The sequence below is a fragment of the Silene latifolia genome, chromosome 8 (assembly GCF_048544455.1).
Source record: "Silene latifolia isolate original U9 population chromosome 8, ASM4854445v1, whole genome shotgun sequence".
Classification (NCBI taxonomy): Eukaryota; Viridiplantae; Streptophyta; class Magnoliopsida; order Caryophyllales; family Caryophyllaceae; genus Silene; species Silene latifolia.
This window is the reverse complement of record NC_133533.1, coordinates 102,564,409-102,585,847: the sequence shown is the minus strand read 5'-3', so window position 1 is coordinate 102,585,847 and position 21,439 is coordinate 102,564,409. Positions and strand designations below refer to the sequence as shown.

The 21,439-nt window shown below is 35.5% G+C and overlaps 1 protein-coding gene across 4 annotated transcripts; it reads right to left on the bottom strand.

The window, feature by feature from the left end:
• Positions 1-192: 192 nt before the first annotated feature.
• LOC141597157 (uncharacterized) lies at positions 193-16,650 on the bottom strand. Of its 4 annotated transcripts, none has more exons than XM_074417511.1 (20): positions 16,255-16,650; positions 14,943-15,271; positions 13,932-14,120; positions 13,753-13,836; positions 12,212-12,271; positions 11,692-11,739; positions 10,466-10,665; positions 8,976-9,452; positions 8,439-8,565; positions 8,129-8,326; positions 7,563-7,652; positions 6,871-6,933; positions 5,858-5,932; positions 5,725-5,775; positions 4,269-4,346; positions 3,537-3,671; positions 3,301-3,408; positions 1,781-1,846; positions 919-1,001; positions 193-830 (listed from the first exon to the last, which is right to left on the bottom strand). In XM_074417511.1, exons 1-19 carry the CDS (start codon positions 16,328-16,330, stop codon positions 933-935), a joined length of 2,523 nt encoding a protein of 840 aa, XP_074273612.1. In that variant the 5' UTR covers positions 16,331-16,650; the 3' UTR covers positions 193-830; positions 919-932. The 4 variants fall into 4 exon arrangements, with proteins under 4 accessions (XP_074273612.1, XP_074273613.1, XP_074273615.1 ...); XM_074417512.1 differs by having other exon boundaries at positions 193-792; positions 16,255-16,638; XM_074417514.1 differs by having other exon boundaries at positions 16,259-16,335.
• Positions 16,651-21,439: the final 4,789 nt, after the last annotated feature.

Sequence of the window (21,439 nt, the reverse complement as noted above, 5' to 3'; positions counted from 1 at the left end):
AATTTCGTAAAGGACAGGTCAAGCTCAAGGTTTTGACCACGCCTTAGCTGGACAGGTCAATCATGTAAGGCCGCCCGTATTCAGACCAAGCCCACATTTGATCACCTCTTAGCGTACTACAAGCAACGTAGAGATGTAGGGAGTTCCCGAATACTATCAAATTTATAGACTAAGATGAAAACTAAAAAGATAGGAACTTCAATTCAACCATTAATATCTGCTGAAATTAGAGGTACATGAGCAGGGTCAGGTGCAAATAATGCAGCACACACGAGCGCTTTTACACCACTAAAATCTGAAAATGTAAAGAAGTTGTACATTTATCATTGTTTTGTCATATTTCACTTGAACACAAATAATGTTGCTTCTTAAAGGAAGACACCTATTAGCTTATAAATGATGGGAATGTGGTCCTAAACTACTCAAGTACTCAACTCATGCCTTATTGTCTTTAGGACCACAAACCAAACCCAAGCTCTCAACTAAGGAAACACAAACCCGAATTCGTACACGAACTAGTTCCGTGATAACCTAATTTATGAACACTTAATGACTTTTCAATTTGTCCCACAATCTTACACCCACCTCAAAGATTTTAGTGTTACAACGAGGTTTTTTCATGGGATCTTTTTACATCTGTTTTAGTCTTGATCTTGAAATCGGTTGTCACAGCTTAATCTTGGTCGATATGTCTCAAATGTGGGCATGATTACCTCCAAAGCCTTTACAAAGCATTGCACTGACTGTCGCGGACCCTCGTATGCATTTTTCACAGGTTTCACAAAGGTGAAACTGGACATTGTGGCATTCAAAAATATGGATTTCAGGGGCTGCAAGCGGCTAAGTGTACATTATTCAAGTTCTAAGTTGCATACAGAAGTCCCAAGTAATCATGTATGTGTGTATGGAGAGACAAACCTTCGGCGGTAACCCTAGTTCTTCTGATAAAAAGAGAGAACAAGATCTGTATGTACAGAGAACATTTGTGTGTCCACAAATTGCTGCAAGTAGTGAGAAACCAACAAATTAGTACTGAGTAGCGCTTTGGTACGAACGAGCTAAGAGAAAATTAACAGTGCTAGGGTTATTTTAAAATTGAGGCGAGGTAGTTTTAGATTATCTAAGGTATACAAAACGTGGAACTTAATCTACAAGATCCAAAAATGTGTCCTGGACTCGTGACCTCTGAAATGATGTTAATTGTTCTATATCAAGCTGTTTTCTAGCTGCATAATTCCTTTTTTGTTTTATATAAAAATTACTCCCTTCCATTTTAGATGGCTAATGGGTTGGTCATACTTTTCATTCTGGGTTGTAATATGCTAAAAAATTTCCTGTCTTTCTTTGGTTCTCGTTTACGATGGATCAAAGTAAAATAACTCAGTAAACTTACTGCGCTCCTTTTTATTGTAAAGTTGCAGTTATTCATGGAGTAATTCCTAAGCTAAATTGATTATGATTTCTTTGTAAACTAGAGGTCTGAGGTAAGGCAAGGCTTGAAGGCTACACACATTTTACCTTCCTAATTCTGCTATTTGCAGGAACCCTCGAGGCATAACGGTAATATTTTGTTCTAGTTGTAGTTTGCTTTAATAACACAGACTAGAGTAAATAAATTAAACAAAATTCTCAAACACAATAGTCTCAAACAATGATCTTGTGAGACCGCTGTATTTATGGTTCATTTATTTATACTGAGAGCCTGAGATATGAGTCTACCTAATGAATAGATGACCATGTATCACCATTTTTAACAAACATAAATGATACTGAAACATACCTTCATAAACGGTCGCTCACGACTAGGGAATGAGCCAATGAAGCTCTCTTTTAAGAGCAATGACACCTGAAGGATTAAACAAATTAAGTGACCAAATAATTAAAAAAAAATTGAGACTGTAAGAACTGAGTGCTACTACATAAGATTCAAAGTGGTGAAGAAAAAAAAAAAGTAAGTTGAATAAAAAAGTCCTAAATGACAGTCACCTAGTGCCATCCATCTTCCTTATAGTTCTACGTTGGCATTCGCTCAAGTAAAGCAAGAAGCTAAGGCTTCAACAACAATTATTCACAGCATGATGCATTTTGTAGCTCTTCGTTAAAATTGAGTTTAATTTTGAATTCATCGCAACTAAAAAGCTTTTCGCTCTATTATACTAACAAGTTAAGGCTACTTTGAAAACTAGATCAATGGTCAGCCTTCCCAAAATTGGTCTTCAAGCAAAGTAAGAGCCTTAGAAATATTGGTTATTTTGAACAATGGTTTGAGGGTGCTGAGCAATGAAGAAAGGACTACTAGTGGTAATAATCCTATCCATATTCTTCCAATGCCAAAATTTTGTTCTCCCCTCATTGTCGGAAGCTTCCACCAAGCTATTGAAACATGACGATCTCCCAGCTCTATGAGACTACTAGATATTCATGATGATCTCCCAGCTCTATACGAGTACACTATAAAGCTATGTTACTAACTTGTGAATCTATGTTACTCGGATACTTCACTTAGTTGCCGTATTCCGTATCCGATACGTATTTTGTCGGATACGATACGACACTTAGATACTTCATTTTAGACCAAAATATTGAAAATTTCGCACAAAATAGCCATATCAGATACTCTGATACGTATTTTGTCGGATACGACTCATACGAGTATACGAGTCTGAGTAACATAGTTGTGAATGCAAGTGCCGGACGCAGGTGCGTGTGTGAGATTACTACTTCATGAAAAAAAAAAAAAAAAAAAAAAAAAAAAAAAAAAAACACTGTTTTGGCCAAAAATGAAGTGTCTTTGTCTAGTGTCATATTGGAAAGAATTCTCGACATGCAACAAGGAGCCAAAGTGAAGTGCCGAAGTAACATAGTAAAAAAAAAAAAGAGGGGGTAAAGTGGTAAACAACTACTTTAAAGTAGAGAGAAGATTGCCAAATACTTCCCTCCCTATCCCTGTTTGACTAGGGTGGTCAACGACATCAACATTGAAAAATGATATGATGATGACTAAATTGACATTGATTGATGGTGAAAATAGACATTAATTGACCACCAAATCAAATGGGAAAGATAAATAGGGATGGGCGTAGTATCTCTTCAAATAGCAGTTCACCACTTTTTCATCAATTACTCAACCAAGTTACAGTATAGACCTTTAAATTGAGAGCATACATACGAGTAAAGCAAAATGTTTGAGGCAATAGTCTTCTTTGTTGACTGACACCACACCACACTACATTCACAATCACCTTCCAATGGTTCGGGAACAAAAGACATCATACAAAAATGACATGTTCAAAAGCATACCTTGTCATCATTGGATTGAACGTTGGTTATTGTGTGAGACCGGAGATTGAAGCAAAGGGAGTCTAAGTAGGCCCTCAATACTTCCAAGAAACCTTTAGCAGCTTCAACCTACAGAAAAAATTTATTGGCGATTAGTTATAATAGATGTATACGTGGATTATAGAAAATTACATTAACCTACTCTACCAAGGAAAGCGTGGTTTTGAAACACTGCCAAAAACTAATTGGTTACATACCTGAACTTCGGTACATTCATAGAGAGGTCGTTTTCTCCCCAGATAACTTTCCCCGACAAGCTTTGAATGGTAGGGAATCAAAGATTGTACCAGATCATTGTGTTTCGGCAATTGTGGCATCGATGATGATTTTACCTGTAGCATTAGAGAAGATAGTTAAGCCTACACATTGACGTAACCACAAAAGAAAAAAAAAGTTGGAACTTCACTTTACTATTATCACGAAGCAAGTCATCATAAAATTACTACAGAGAGCAATAGACGGAAGCCAAAATGAGATCACTAGAACTATATAACCATAAACCTTTTTTTTCAATACTATTTTGGCCTGGGGGAGGGGGGAGAAACTGTAAGCTCTGTAACTAGTTCAGAGACATATGGGGACCACAACAATACCAGCAACAACAAGAAATTCCTAGTCTGATATAAAGGGACACTTCCAAAAATTTAGGCGAATACATCAATGAACAAAAAAAGTATTCCCTCTGTTCATGAATATATTCTTGGTTCGTTTCGCACAGAATTTAAAGAACATAGTAAGATGTGGATGAAAATGCCAGTTGATGAAAGGTGTAGGATAATGACCACAAATAACATACAAAAAAGGAGGTATTCCAAGCGAGAAGTCTATTCACCGACACCTTGAAATGGAAACTAGGAAGTTTCTTCATGCACAGAGAGATCTGCTAGGAAGTAGGAAGAGAAAAAGTAACAGAAGGCAGTTATATGCACCTGATTCCTGCTCACATCAACCAGTATCGCACTTGACAACTTTGATTGCACTTCTAAAGCTCTGCTCTGTACACCAACCTTCACATACAAAAATCCAATTAGATGTTATTAAGATAGCGCCATAATGCAACAGCTCAGAATATCGAACGAATTTCAATCAAAAATAGGATAAATGGACATGAAAGCTAGAAGATTTCAATACATTCACCACAAAAAATTGAACGTAAGTAAAGGATTGAATATTTCGATAATTCATAGTAGAATTATTCTAGCAAGAAGGCAGAGGTATGGTAACTATTACTCCCTCCCTTCAAATCCAAACACCCCGTAAATTCAAATTCCTTTCACAGTAAAGGTGGGATCAGGGTGTTTGGATTTGAATGAAGGGAGTATGTTATAGGCTAGATGGTGCTACTAAAAGCCAGGATAACAATTCTAGCTTCTTCATGCTCATGAATGGCCTCACCATACCAAAATAATCAACCTTAAGCGCTCGCTTGGGAGGTAATTATTACCGGAGTCATTGACCTTGAAACAAGAAGAAATAAGAGGAGATTGGGGGATACTGGTGGTTGTGGAGCGTGGAAATAAGAGGTCATATTGATTTAGTATATGTTGTTTCCTGTGATGTAACGTACCGCCCATATCGGTCACAGTCGACATGCACTGACTACATATATAGATCAAATATCGGCGGCCATAACAATCATATATCGCTGTTATTGAATGTCCTTTACATATCAGAAAATATCAGTACACTGAGCTGATAAACCTTTACGTATCAACCTATACCGAATAACTTGCTAAATAGCAATGGAAGCAATCGATAATGACAGTGAGAATGTAATCCTTTTGACTTTTCATTAGCAATAACTACAAAGAATATCCCATACATTATTAATGACACTGACAACAAAGAGAAATCGTCATTGTAATGAGCAAGTCTTGAGCAATGATTTAGAACATAATAATAATTAAAAAAAAAAGAGAGAGAGAGAACTCCCACCTTTATAAACTACTTTTCAAAACTCCCACCTTTCCTAATTTTTTTTTTCCTTCAAAAACCTCACCTTTTCTGAACATTTGCTCTAGAACTCCCACCAAATGCCCATTTTCACCAAAATAAGTGTCATTTTTTTAACAAATACCAATCATGATATATCTTTATTTTTGTCCAAACCTAACTTTTGGTCGAAGAGAAGGGGCACTCATGTTGATATGGACGAAAAGTGTCTTTCATTTTAACAAAAAAAAGGGGATTTTAGGGTGGGGGTTATGAAGGAATTAAGGAAATGTTCAGACAAGATGGAAGTTTGAAAAAAGTTTAAAAATGAGGTATAGAAAAGGTAGGAGTTATGAGTTAAAAATGTATGGATGGGAAGGTGTATTTCTGGAAACCATCAAAAGTCATTCATTGAAATATGAAGCCTGTGGTATACGAGGAAAGACATCTTACTATGTAAGGCACTGGTGCGTCAAGGAAATCGAGCATATCGTTGGGTAAAACCTGAAAAAATTAACAAATAAAGTTGATCTTTGGAATTATAATAATGCTGAAGGAAAAACATTCATGAGGAAATGGAACATACTGGCATCAACAAGCTCTGCCATTGATAGGGACGTATCAAAGGAAGAAGCGCTAGAACTGAGGATGATAGGATTCCCTGCATGCAGCATGTTAAGCTATATTACTTTCACGGAGAAATCAATAATACAAGAATGAACGAACGAACATCAATAACTCTAAAAAGGAACGCAAACGGGAAATATAGCAAATCACTCCCATTAGTTTGATACTATGTGGAATCAAGTCCCTCAACTTATAAATGTAGCAAATCAACCATATAAGTTTCTCTTAATGTGCAGTTAACCACATATCTTATTTTTATGAATAAAATTTGCTAATTAAATATTTTACTATTATTGAAAATCAAAAGTATATATTGATTAGATTGTAATCCTAAAATTCTTATTCGTTAAAAAACATGTTCAAATATTTTTTTTATTTATATTTTCGAAAAATGTTCCTAATATAAGCATTGTTAATGATGTTACAATAAAAAGTTACATGACCAAATTTTTGCTTATACTAAAATGGGGGTTCCCATTTTTCGTTGAATATGTAAATATTATATTTAATTATTTAAGAAATATATTTATAATAATTTTTATAATAGAAAACAATAGGTTTTAGTTAAAAAAAATGGTAAAAAACTTGATTTGTGCTTAATTGTACATTTTTGCAAAGTTATGGGGCTAATTTGCTACAAGTGAACCTTAAGGGGCTGATTTGTACATAGTTCATAAGTTATGGGGGTAATTTGCTACATCCCCGCAAACACAATGCAAACAGAAAGAAAATAAACAAGGGGTGTGCAATGCCACCAAACATAGATTTATGAATAAGGTAATATCAATAGGGCTGTAGAGTTGGGGAGCTTAAAAGGCGATACACCTATGCAACGATCCATCTAGATATAGAGGACATAGCATTACTAAAAATTACTGATATTACCTTAACATTAACTCAAATTGAATACATTATCTCAGATATAATGGAAACATAGGAAGGCGAGAAGTTTGACAATAAGAATATACGTACCAAATTAGAACAAACAAACACAATTTGTTTCTCAAGCAGGGCTCCTGCGAACAATGTCAAGAGCTGCACAACTAGGAAGAATCAAACAACTGAAACTGATTTCGAGTTACAGCTTGAGACTAGTTTAACATGAAAAGTGGAAAACCTAAGCAAATTTACAATACAAAAACATATGTTGCTCCATTTAAGAAGCAGCCATGTTTCCAAGTTACTACTCATTTAACACTGATAATTAAGTGCCTTATTTAAACCATTGTTTAGCAATAATGTTAATGAACGAAAAGTATCAACATCTTAGGATAGGCGGGCTCAGAAAAGAGCATGCAAAAGGAAATCAAGTACGATTAGAGGCTTTGAGCCTCTTTTACTCCAACCCTTTACAGCGCATGATGTACTCATGTCCGATACTGGACACTATGCCATGGGTATGGCACACTTCATTATAGACCAAAAATATGAGAAATTGTCATAAAACTTAACCGAACCAAATCTTGGACAGACACCTGTGTTGATACTTCTAACTGAATCTAAGTGACATAGATAACAATGACTCTACAATTAATATCATTCCCTCAATAGAAGACAGATCAATTTCACATTGACATCAGGCTAAGAGTGAACGTTAAACAACCCATTAGAATGGCACAATCCTAAAGAAAGGCATCTCAATTATCTGTTTGGCAAAAACTTACATTCTCGAGCTTCAAAGAACCGCAGATGCACGCAACAGCTGCTGTCGATAGAGCTGTAGCCTCTTCCTCAACTGCATATGCATTCAAAATCTGGTGGAAGGGTAAACCTCTTAGAAAAAACGAAATATACAACTTAGCCAATCAGATTCAACGTAAAATGATGCAATGTCCCCACCTATGTACTCCCCCTATTAAGAAATACCTTCCGTTCCAACGATAGCACAATATTCAACGAAAACAATAACAAATGGATGCAAAAGTACAAGTGAGCCAAATATACAGAAGTGATCCCGAGAAGTAAACTAGAAAATGGTTCAAAAGAGCAAGTGCGCTGATTTACTTTAAGACTGAAAAGTGGACCCACAGAGAAAATGGAAGATATTTGAGAATCTGAGGGAGTGAACTGTAAAGTACTCCCTCTCAGTCACTGGATTCACCGCATTTGTTGAATATATGTGTATTATTTCATTCAAATGTTGAATGAGAGGGAGTATACATAAACAAATCATTGCGAGAGAGCAAAGTGAACTGAAAATTCATTTCAAGGCTCAATGATGATAACACACCTCAGCCCTTTCAAGACTGGTCTTGCATAATCTCAGATCAAGCGGCGAGCCAGAAATATGTAGGACTCTTTCACCTCTACGGTGGAACTTCAAAGGATGTAAATGCTCCAATGGATGAAAAGTGATGGTTGAACCCTTCGAAGGTGTATCTAACTTGTAATATTCACATAATATTTGTAGTGATCCATTGTTATTTGCCTGTCATATTTTCATTCGCAAATAATAGGCATGAAATAGAGGAGGCATATAGAGCTTGGAGGCCACTTAATGCTTATGAATCATATTGCAGATAAAATTTAGAATTACAGACCTTAGCCCACTCTAGTATGTCATTGTGGCAACTGGAATCTGCCTGGCCAGAGATAGACGCTTCTTCTGTGTCTGCTTCATCATATTCGCTCCTCAAGTGTCTACTTTCACAAGAAGATCCCTGGAAACTACACAAGACAACTATCACAATCAGAACTCAAGTATTTTATAAGTAAACAGTTTTTACATCATTCAGATCCATCTTTTGGTACTATAAGGTTGAAGATGTTTGGTGCTTTTGAGTATAATGTATTACTCCCTCCATCTCAATCATATGGTCCCCATTCCCTTTTGCTTGTCCCACCATAATTGTTCCCTTTCTAAATATAGTCAAATTAGAATACTTTCCCAGTGCTTATTCCGCTATGACAAACATTGATAAACAAAAGAAAGCTAGAAGCATATATCACATCTATTTGCTTTACCATAGTTATAATTATCGGACTCGTTTAGATGGATCACAAAAAAAAATATCCCAACAAAAAAAAAAAACGTAAAGATACGGATGAGACAGAGGGAGTACAAAGCAATCGTATACCTCGATGAAGGTTCAGAACCTTCGAATTGTTGATAACGAAGGAGCGGCCACACAGCACCAGGTATGGACTTTTCTGTACTTGGCTTACTCACAACAGAGTTATCATTATCCGACTCATTTAGATGGATGACACTGGGATCTTTATCAGATGTGAGTGTATCTCTATCATAACTAATGGTTGTAAGAGTATCATCTGTTTCATCTCTAAATGAGGAAGAGTTTCCTTCAAATTCGGACTGTGTCACCTGACTTGCAATATCAGTAACTTTTGTAGAGGTAGCAGTTTCGCTAAAACTTGATTGAGAGTAATAAGAAGTCCCCACAGTTTCATTCACGTCATCTTCTGGCAGGTGCTCTCGTAACAAATTAGAGCCATTTTCTTCTGATTCTTCCACCTTGTTAACTGCATCTTGCACTCCCATTTCTAAGCCACTGACACTTTTTCTTAAGCGCTCCAACCTTTCTTCCATGAATATACTGCAGACAAAACATGAAAGCAATATGAAGTGAATCATATTCCTGTATAGTGCATATTTAGTGCGTGTTTGGTTGACGACAGAAAAACATACGATGTACAATTCATGAATGTTCGGTTGTTTGGTTGACAAAAAGACCCGTGAATTACAATTTAGGGGAATTATTAAAATAGGAATTTGATGAAGATAAATATGTTCTCAAGCTTATAACCCACAACCCCCTTCACCGTCTCCATAATACTCCACATCTCACGGACCAAAAAACAGGAGAGAATAATTCCCTTTACATTATACTAAACAATCCCTACATTTTTGCTATCAGAGTGCTCCTACCATGCAAAGAATGGGAGGAAGGGGTGATGGGCACAAGGGTTGGGAGCAGCACAAGATTCATGGTGTCTTCAAAGGGGATGTAACAGCCTACATGGTTCTGCGTTCAATTTAGTTCAGGGAACAGAGTCAAGTACGACCTCATAGAGCACACTTACTTAGCAAAACAATTTCGTTCTAGTATGTAAGAATCACCAAACCTGAACCACTTAGCCAAAGGAATGTAGTACAAGAAAATGGTGGGGAGTTACTGCCTACTTTGACAATTATCAGCAAGTATCACTTAAAAAAGTTCTGAACACACACTGCAATATCCTACTTTCCACGATAGTTCACAGAGGGTGCAATGTGCATCAGACCTAAATACGCCCCAACACTTTAATTGCACGGTCTTCAAGAATGCCAAATGGTGGATCATAGAGTCATAGTGTACCAGTAATAAGTGGTCACAATGCAAGGACAAATCCAAATATTACACATTGTTGGAAAAGATGATAGTTGGTTTTAAGTCAAAACATTGACAGAACGGGAAGTGTCTATGGCGAGCTTAGACCTATGGCTCAATGCCACAATACAAAATCATCAAGCTTATTGAGACTATTACTTCATCAAATTAACAAGCGGTCAAGAAAACACATCAAAAACAATACCTAAGAGAAGACTTAAGGTCACACATAAACCTACCTTTTCAGTACACCAAAATGCAACTCAAAAAATGGAAGCCTTGAAAGCATGCAGTAACAACGTTTGGTTGTAAACATATAGCGCCCCAAGCATGAACGGGCAGGCTGGCTATCAGAAATCATAGAGATTAACCGCGATGGTCTATCAACAAGTTCCTCCACCAAAACGCAACACCCATACAAAGTCGAATTGTCAGCCACCTGGTAAACAAATTTGCATGAGAAGCTGAGCAGCACAAGTAAAAATTAAGCACAACAACATTGCTCTTTTAAAGTCATGTTAAGCATAAGAAGATATATACTTAGAATACAGCAACAAAAACCATTGCTTTACAAAGTGCCTCAAAGGCTCCTAACTACAGCAGGGAAGGGGTAAGGAGGATCCTACGTATACAATATTTCCCAACACAGAGAAACCATTTTCGATGATCTAACAACAACAAAAACATTACACAGTGCCGCAAATGTCCTTTGGATAGCCCGGGATACGGAAGGTCGGATGTATGAAACCGGATTCTTTTGCCAAAACACACTGGGCTGTTTCCAATGACCAATGAAAAAATATCTGCCGAGTACTGCATCAATCTCAACTGTTACCTCGTATCATTAGAAGCACACACAACAAGTCATTTTACTTTTTACCCCCATATTCCAAAGCCAAAGAAGAGTGAATCTTGGCTCCGTTGGATACGGAAACAGAGAGATTATTCCGGTTGATCGATAAAGCATAATTTCCAACATATCAACTAGAAAACAAACACATGAATCCCACATAGCTTTATGTAAGAACATATGCAGGTAGTAAGCAACGCAGATAGTAAGCAACTTCAAAAACGGGCAATCGAAATGACTCGATCACAAGCCTTGGATGACCATTTATCAGGCGGAATCCATGCCCCATAAGAAACTGTATCAGCAATTCTATAGTTATTTGTTCTATATGCTATCATAATACCAGCAAAACATGAGACCTGACACTATATTTATCTCTACATGAATACTTATCCACCAGCTTCTATATGTGTCTCCACCTGAGGTTTTATTCCCTCTCACCTTGTTGGTTTGTATTAAATCCTAATTCAATTGTTTTTTACCATTCAGTGACAAATGGCCCACCAAACAGACAGACAGCCTAAGTGGTAGGCCACAACCATTTTAACTTTATTACCAGCTAAAAGGTCAAGAAACATAATGCAGTAGAAAGGAGTTGATAAAAGAAAAGGCTACCTGCTGCAAACGGAAAACAAATGAAAATTCACTTTGTTTAAGAAGGTCCTGCAAAATGATAAAAGATAACGATGTGTCAATTAAAAGAAAGTGCATCTTATTTTCTCCTCAAATCCTCAAACATGGTCGCAAAGAAAAAGGCCAGAAATTTCAGGACATATATTGCATATGGGCCCCGACACAATTTTGCGACTGACTTATCAAGGGTTTGAAGGTTACTGCAACCACATTTTAAGACAGTATTGGCCGCATTTTATAGCATATTGACCGTGATCAAACTGCGAAAGATTTCGAGATACTTGTCGCTTCCCTATTCTTCCTCTATTGCTTACTTTCCATACCACCTATTCAAACCATAAACCATGCTTCTCTTTCCATCAATGCACTCAATTCTATTGTCATTACCATTAGAGCAGAATTGTTAATGCCAGTGCATCTACTAATATAGTTCTCACTTTAGGTCTTTAGTAGTCTCAACTCGAGAAAGTGTCATCATAAAATAAGCAAGACAGTCAAATACCTGTCCCAATAGAATCTCATTCAACTCGCTCATTGAAGAATTTTTCTCAACGGCATTAACCTGTAAACACATTCAATACTTTAATACAAACTTAAATTGAGCCAGCAGTAACACTTATTTTATTGTCAGAATATCTTGTCACAGACGAACAGAATCATATGGGCAATGATTAAGAAGCTGGCAGAGAAGCTTCAAATTTCAAATTATTCTGACACAAAGGGGACAATAAAAAGATGAAACTTTAACTTGGACATGTAGACTTCAAACAAATTATCTAAGATTAACCATAAGTTACTCTCTCTGACTGGTTCTTTACATTTTCCTCTTTGAGGTGTTTCAATTGATTGTTTACGTTTCCTTTTTTTAGTAAGCTTTATACAAGGCAATTACTAAGAGCAATTGCAATGGGGAGTTCTTTGTATTGGGTTTGTAAATAAGAACCTCTAAAAAAAGTTTGTCTCATTGCATGAAAAAGTTTGTCCTTAAAAAAACAAACTTGGTTTGATATTAAGAACCAAGTTTTTTCAAAAAAACTAGAAAATTTTTGGGCCCCATTAAGTAATTAACCAATTAATGACATTAAATAATTAATATTTTTATTATGGAAAAACTTTTTAAGTAAAATTTTTCCATTGTGACAAAAAGTTCTTAATTCTTGAGATTGTCAAAAAATGACATGACAAAGGAAGAACTTTATAAAAGGTTCTTCCATTGCACTTGCCCTAAACTACCCCCACTCCACTCTCTACCCTGTCCCTGACCCATTCATACCCTTCTTACATCTTACCCCAACCAAAAACCACTCTTCAACCTTAAACCATCCCCGCCTGCCACCACATCCCACCAACCACCGTTAACAACTCATGCCGCAATACCTCTATGTTGCCGAGAGGCCCGGGATAGCCTCCACACTGCCGGATATTATCCCCCTCCCCCTAAACCACCCCAAACCATAAACTACGCCTCCACCTCTTCAAAACCCACCACCGAAAAACCCACACGCACCCCAGAAATCCTGTCCCGGGGTGGGGTTTCGGGTTGTGGTGGTGGTGGGTTTCAACGACATGGATTGGCTGTTTTGGCCAGGCGAGTTGTTTTCGACCAGGTGGGGGAAGAAGTTGGTAGGCAAGGCTGTTTTCGGGGTGGGTAATGGAGCTAGTTAGCGGATGAAAAAGATGGAGGGAAGGTTGGGCATTGGTAAAAACTAAAAAGAAAACAGTACCTTTTGAATAAAAAAGATCCAAAAGCAAACATCAAGAACTAGATGGGTCGGAGCCGGGACTAGGAAGTAATAAATATTCCATATTTGAAATATTAAACTCAGCATTCCAACATACTTTTGGCCAAATAAATCACAAACACCAGCCCACACTCTTGCCGATAGAAAAGAGGGAAGCACCTAAACTAGAATAATCACAAGTAGTTGTATGCATTACCAGAATTTCTAGCACAGAATGACAAACAGAGCTTATAGCAAGAAGATTCCAGATCCCCAAACACAAAATGAACAAACAAGTATGGCTGGCAACTGCTGAACCAACCTCGATGCCGCCAGGAAAGCAAAATGACAACAGATCCCTGTATTTGAGCGGCAACTGCTTTTCTGGAGGGTATGCAAATAGAACCTACGAGCAGATAGTTAGTATAAGCTCAACTGCTCACGTTAGATGATGTTCTTTTACAGTATACTGTATACCATTTATTACATGAAGAAATGCACCTGAGGTTCGAAGTTGGGCTCTACACGAGAATGATTTTGACCACTTAGAGCAAACCGAAATTTCCCACTACCTTCTGACTTCTTTGCAATTAGTCGTTTTCTCAGTATCTGAGTATCAAAACTTGGATGAAGTCCAACAACTACCATACTCTCAAAAAGCTTTGAAGGTTCTTTGAATGAACGATGTTCCTGCACATGTAAAGAGCTACATGAAACAGATAATGTAAACAGAATAGGGGAATTGCCAACGAAGAATTATCATTGCCATCTTGAAGGCGTTCTTAGTTGTTACCGCTTACCAGAGTAACTAAAAGGAGATTCAGTAACAAGGAGAACCTATGAATTCAAAGAAAGGAATTATTTGCAAGATTCAGAATGGAGGAGAAAACTTGAAAAGTTCAGTATTTGAATAACACAGAAACAGGATTTATGAAAGCATGTGAAATTCAACATACAACGGGGCTGTGGACAGCGCCGACGAGAAGGGAGAGTAACTCCGTGGTTTATTAAGTGCTTAACTCTCAGCCTCATCTCTCAATGCGGGATACTAACTAAACACATAACATGAGCTAATTTAACACTCCCCTCACACATGAGGTCCCGAGCAAATTAGTTTGGAACTGTAATCAATAACCTTTAACAGAGGCCCTACTTCAAATCGAGGTCATAGAGAGAGAGGCTCTAATACAATGTGAAATTACACAAAAAATGGGTATAGAACGCATCCACTTCATAAGCCAAAGGAGGTTCCATTCTAACCTCAATTGGTTGTGGGTGGAGAAACTCCTTGGTTTATAAAGTCATCAGCTACCTCCTCATCGTCAATGTGAGACACTCACGTGGGTAAACCACATAGTAGGAGTTATTTTAACACAGGCTAAAAAGACCCCAGTAGAGTCAATATCCATGTTAAATTTATAGACATAACACAGCAATGTGAGCCTATTATATGAAACCATAAGCAAAGAATACGACGTGTCATGACATTTTTTTATTAAACCAGGATCATACCAAAGATTGTAATTGAAAGCTTGCCCATTGACGTTTTTGCTTAGTTAAAACTTCTGGATTGTAAGTGGGACCTCTTTTGTCTGAAGGCTTTGATAGACCTTTCAGCACCTTTGATACCCGATTCTGTATTCTTTTTAATGGGGAATTATTCCCTTCATCATTTGAAGAGAAAATGATAGAGGGGCGTGGAGAACTAACAGCAGTGGCAGCAGCTGCCACAGCCCTTGCAACTTCTTCAGAGGATGGCAATGTGCGCAATGACCTCCACCTTTGGCTGCCTGGGGTTTCAGTGTCAGCCATAACAGCAATTTCGTCAGTAATATCCTCACCTGAAAAAAAAAAAAAAAAAAAAACAGAGAGAGTTCTGCTTAAGAAATGAAAAGTCACATCAAATGACAGCATGCAGTATGTACAGACAGCCTGAAACACTCTGGAGTCTCCGACATAAAGTTATAATTACTGGCATACCTATGGCCGATACTCCATATCTCAAACAAGGGTATGACACTTGAACGCTTACTTAAGCCAAAAACAAGCGTATTTTTCACAAAATTAGCCAGGTGTGACACTTGGAGATACACCTGGATACTTCTAAAGGAGTTTTGAGTAACATAGCAGCCACAAATCAAGAGAGGTCATACAGCATGTCGCAAGTTAGTATACATACATCTCCTTGTGCTCATAACACACATGGAATAAGGATGCTTACAAATGGCTGCCTACCCCATCTTTGCATACAAATAGCTCATTTGATTCACCAAACAAAGAAGGGCCACAAGAGTAGCTCTAACACTTAATATTCACAATTTCGACTCCTGGAAATATTATACCAGGTGACAACCAGAAATCGAACCCACAGACCAATTACAAGTACATACCAATACAGAACAAGAACACCTCCATTCTGAAATCCTTCATCAATAATCACAAAATCAAAACTTTCAAAATAAAACAGCTTTGGGATTATAATCTTCCTTTATCCAAGCTAAAAAGGCTAAAACTTTCCGCAAAGCAGAGAACTTTCAAAATATTCCATCAAAAACATAAAATTCCCAGCTCATAAAATTACAAAGATTCTAACTTTATGAATATTCTAACAAATTTTTAGCTGCATGACAAAAATCAGTCAATCATAACCCATGCTTAAATCAAAACCCAAAAAATTACAATACAATCAAAATATTAAGAAATAATAACAAACATATTGAAGAAAATAATAAAAACAAATTAATATTGTTTGTAACACAAATTAAAATTATGAATATTTGAAAATAATAATAACATAAATAATAGAAATGATAAAAGAACAGACCTACTTGAGAAGGACGAGAGGTTTCTCCTGGTTTGAGTTGAACAGGAGAAAGATTAACTGCAGGAAAGAAAAACATGGTTTGATGATCACAAGCTTTACCACTTATATATATTTTTGCTTTTCTGTTTTTTAAATTTAATTGTTTATTATAAATCGTTCCTTCATTCACATTATTAAAAATTTAAAATGTGATTTTTCCACAAAATTGTAAAAATTTACATCAAATTATATTTTAATTAATCAAATTTAAAAGATTGTAATAAATTAAGTTGGATTAATTTTAATCTGCAGAAAAAGGGTGTAATTTAGGGAGAAAAATGGTGTTGGGGAAGAAAAGCCACCAAAACCCTCTTTCTTTTGTCTTCATTCATTCAAATTAAAATTAGCATTTCCTTTTCCTATTTTTTTCTAGCAATATAGAAATAGATTTTCCAAGGATGAAAAAAGTTTAGAAATTTATTTGTAATACAGATATTCTTTTTTTTTATTATTTAATTTAGTAATTATGAATTCGAGTGTTTCACTCAAGGGACGGAAAGTAAAAAATTTGATGAATTGCTACTCTGCTTGCGAAATCATTAAATTTTTCATATTTTCACAAAAAAAAAAAAAAATCATTTAATTTTTCATGTCAAATTTAGTAAAAAAAATATGGGTGATTTTTAGTGAATTATGGATAGCAATATGAGATATTTTGCCAATTTTGGTGTTTTGAGGCTGGACACTCTTTTTCAACGTAATAATTGTAAGTTGGTTGATTGTCTTTTGAATAATAAAACCAAATATTGTTCAATGTTTCAATTAAATATCACACTAATATTATTGATGTTTCTCTAAAAAAACTCAAATGAATTTGTTGAACATAAAAAATAGTCTAGTTCCATGTTATGTAATTATTAATTGTCATGATAATTATTCGTATGCATAAAGTAGTCTTGCACAAGGCTAATTAGTCATTACTATAAAATATTGGCTTTATCTCGATATAACACAGGTCAATTAGATGGATAAAGTAAAAAGCAAAGGGTTATTTCATAACAATAATCCATCATATTGGTGGTCTGCAATAATCACTTTATCCTATCAATAATCCCAATAAATCCAACCTAAGCATCATACCTTCTAATAACGAACCGACAGATTTTTTTTAAGTTTATGTTGGAATAGTTGATAGTTTTTGGACAACCTAACTGGTATATGTGATGTTTATGTGTAATATTTTCAAGGGATGAATAAGTACTTGGTTTATTTGATACACATAAACATAAAAAAATATTAGTTGATTCGTTATTAAAAGGTATGGTGCTTAGGTTGTATTTAATTGAGATTATTAATAAGATGAAGTGATTATTGCATACCACCAATAGGATGGATTATTGTTATGAAATAACCCAAAAGCAAAATGTTTTTGAAAATGACAACCTTTTATCACATTTATTTATATATGGGATAATATTTAACTGTTTTAAAATGAATATGAGTTTTCTAAATAATACCATTTGTAGAAAGAGGTATCATACATTCATCATACATGCTCATCTCTTGCTAGTTGTTTACACTAGTCCAATTACAAAAACACACAAATACATGCTCATCTCTTATGTGATGTCCTTTTTTTTAAAAGAATATATATAGAGAGCTACCAATTACTGTCAAAAAAAATTTTACTATTAAATTAGTGATGAACTAATGATGACACAATGCGAGTGCATGACTAATGGTCCAATGTCATTATCATAAAGGAATTCTCATTATATCTTGCGTGCATACATACTTCGTAGCATGGATATTGAATATATTTGAATAACAACCCTTATTATGTAGTAGAAGACTGTACTCTCTCAACATCATCATTTTATTCCGGATATCAATGGAAGTAGAGATGATAAACAAATCAATTAGTTTTGAGTTCGTGTTATACTTCATCTGTTTCCGTCAATAGTAGAGATGATAAACAAATCAATTAGTCTTGAGTTCGTGTTATACTTCATCTGTTTCCGTCAATAGTTTACACTTATTTTATTTCCCCCTCACAAAATAAATCAAATGTAAACTATTTATTGGGACAAAGAGAGTAATTTATATAATCTAATTAAACATGTCACACTATCTTATTTTGGGTCTTAGAGTTTTGGATACAAAATAATATAGAAGGCAAAATACAAGCATACAATATTTTGTTATGAGATTAATTAACCACAATCCAACTTTTTATTATTCAATCTCTAACAATAATATAATCTCAAACACTTAGCAAGTATTGAGTAGCTAAGATTTCAATCTATGCTAAATCTCGGATACTAAACAAACATTCATCTTATCCAATAATGACTAATGACTTTTTACATAAGGTCAAAAGTTCTAACTTATCTAGCTACATAAAAAGTCATAACATCATACAAAAGCTAACTCTAATTATGTACTCTTAATATCATATCACATTTAAGTATTTAACTAATTGATAAATATTACTTCTAGTGTATAACATAAAATAATTTCTAATGATCTTTGATGCTCAGTTAATGTATTATACAACTGGTTGTATATACAACTTATTTAATGTAGTTGAGCTTTGTTATAAAATTATGGAGCTCTACTAACAAAATTATCGAATTATGATACAAAGTTATTGAGTTTAACATAATAATTATTAAGCTCAATAACTTCATAAAATAGCTCAATAACTTGTAAAATAGCTCAAGAACTTTGTGTAAGAGCTCAACAACTTTGAGGCAGTTGTACAATGCTACTACATTACAAAAAAAACGTTTCGATGCGACGGGCACATTGCGATGGAAGATTAATCCGTCGCTATGGAAACTTTTCTTTGTAGTGCTATACAACTGGTTGTAGGATAGTATTTGTGCTTAATGCTTGGTAGAAAGAAAACATGGCATATCAACGTTGGAGTTACTTTCCTAATAAACTTCCTTTTAAGCCCAACATTATTTCCAATTGGTCAATCATCAAGCAGAGCAACCCAAACCTATACTTAGGACCTAGAAGTCCTCCCCCTTGAACTAACACATCTCCACCACATCCCTCTTAACCATTACACAGCCTGACATCGCCTACACAACAAGTTTGCCTCTTAATGAATGCACCGCGTGAGCCACGCCTTCAATTTTTAAAATGTCTTCTCCGCTATGTTTATGGTACGCTTGCTTAATTGGCCTACTATTTTCAAATCTCGCTTGACTATTACTGCTTATTCCGATGCTGGGTGCCCTCACTCTCGTCAATCTACATCGGGTTATTGTGTTTTTTTGGGAGACAGTCCTGTGTCTTGGTCGTCTAAGCGCCAAGCGACGATCTCATGGTCTAGGGTTGAGGGCGAATATAGGGGTGTTACAAATTCCGTGGCCGAAACGAGTTGGTTGGGAAATTACTGTTCGAGTTTGAGGTCCCGCTCACTGTGCCACGTGGGTTTATTGTGATAATATTTCCGTTGTATATCTTGTTGGTGTTGGAGTATGTGTCCTCAACAATGGTACGATCACATTATTGAAACACATGATAAGAATACGTAAGGGATGATTCATTTATATATGTCAACTGATCAATATTATTCGGTAATGATTGGCTGACTAGAGTTTGACATTACTGTCGTTTAACAGTGGTGATCAGTTGATCCCTTAAGGTCACACCTAAAGGACAATTCTCTCAATTGTAAAGTTAATCAATTGTATGACGATACAGATTGATTAAATCCTTAATTTAAACAAATTGATATATAAGAGAAAATGTTATATCTTATTGTAATTTGATTAAATAAGATTCAATTTAATAGTTAATATTATATATTACTAAAATTGATTAATGTTTATGAAACATTTGAGATAAGATTAATTAGTTAATCATAATTGCAAAATGTTGTAGATGATATCAACTAGACTTAATGTGACCCATTTTATATACATGTAATTGTGAATTACTTGTTAATTTGTTAATTGTAATTTATTTGATATATAATGATATTTAATTAGTTAAATATACATTTATATCACTAATGACATGTTACATGTCACATGTCACAACATATTACAAATGACAAATGATAAAAAATAAAATGAAGTCCATTTTAAGTGGCTAAAACCGGTTTATGTAGGGGTTAGTGGGTGATTATTTTATGCTAATTGGAACATAATGATGACTCTATTGCATGAAAGATACCTACACTTATTCTAGCTTTTCTTGTGAAGAATAAAAGGAAAAATTGGGAAGATAAATTTGACTACCCTATGCGCCAAAAACCGGTTGCCCCTCTATACTAACAAGTGAATTGTTCTCATTTTGAAGATTATTCTTATGCTCAAAAACCTCTTCTTCTCTCTACATAAAATTGTTTTATGCATAATATTTGTTCTATAATTCTAATATTCCACTAGATTACTATTGTAGTTAGACCTGACAAACAGATCGGGTCGTGTCGGGTTCATGTTCGTGTCACATGTAAACGGGTCACAAACCCTTCAACCCAAACCCGACCCGTTTAAATCTCGTGTCGTGTTCGTGTCGACCCACTTACATAAATGGGTCATCAAGCCTCAACCCTAACCCGCTAATATCGTGTCGGGTTCGGGTCGTGTTTTCGTGTCATGACAATATTTGGAAAGTTTTAAGTATATTTATGTGATGAAAGATAAAAAAATTAGGATTAATTTATTAAACAGGTCATTCGTGTCGGGTTCGTGTTTAGAGAGCTCAACCCAAACCCGACCCAATTAAATATCGTGTCGTGTTCGTGTCGACCTACTTACATAAATGGGTCATTGAGCCTCAACCCAAACCCGTTAATTTCATGTCGGGTTCGTGTCGTGTCATTATTTGCCAGCTCTAATTGTAGTAATAACTATAATATTAGATTTATATTTAAGGTCACTACTCTTATTATCTAGTTAATAATATTTGTAGTATTGAGGGATAGTCTTGGTGCAATCGAGAGGAGAATCTCTACTTTGGGATTTTGGAAGATCATCCTAATATGTTTAAGCTCAAGATCTAGGTTAAGAAGATGTTATAACCTAGTGCCCATATTTCGTCCATTATCAATGTAAGAAAACCATTTTCTCCTAACCTTGTTATTTTGGTTATGCATGCAACTAGATCCATATGAGTATAAATTATGAGTAATTTATAAAATCTATTAAATAAGAATTAGACGAGTCTAATAGGGGTTTATGAA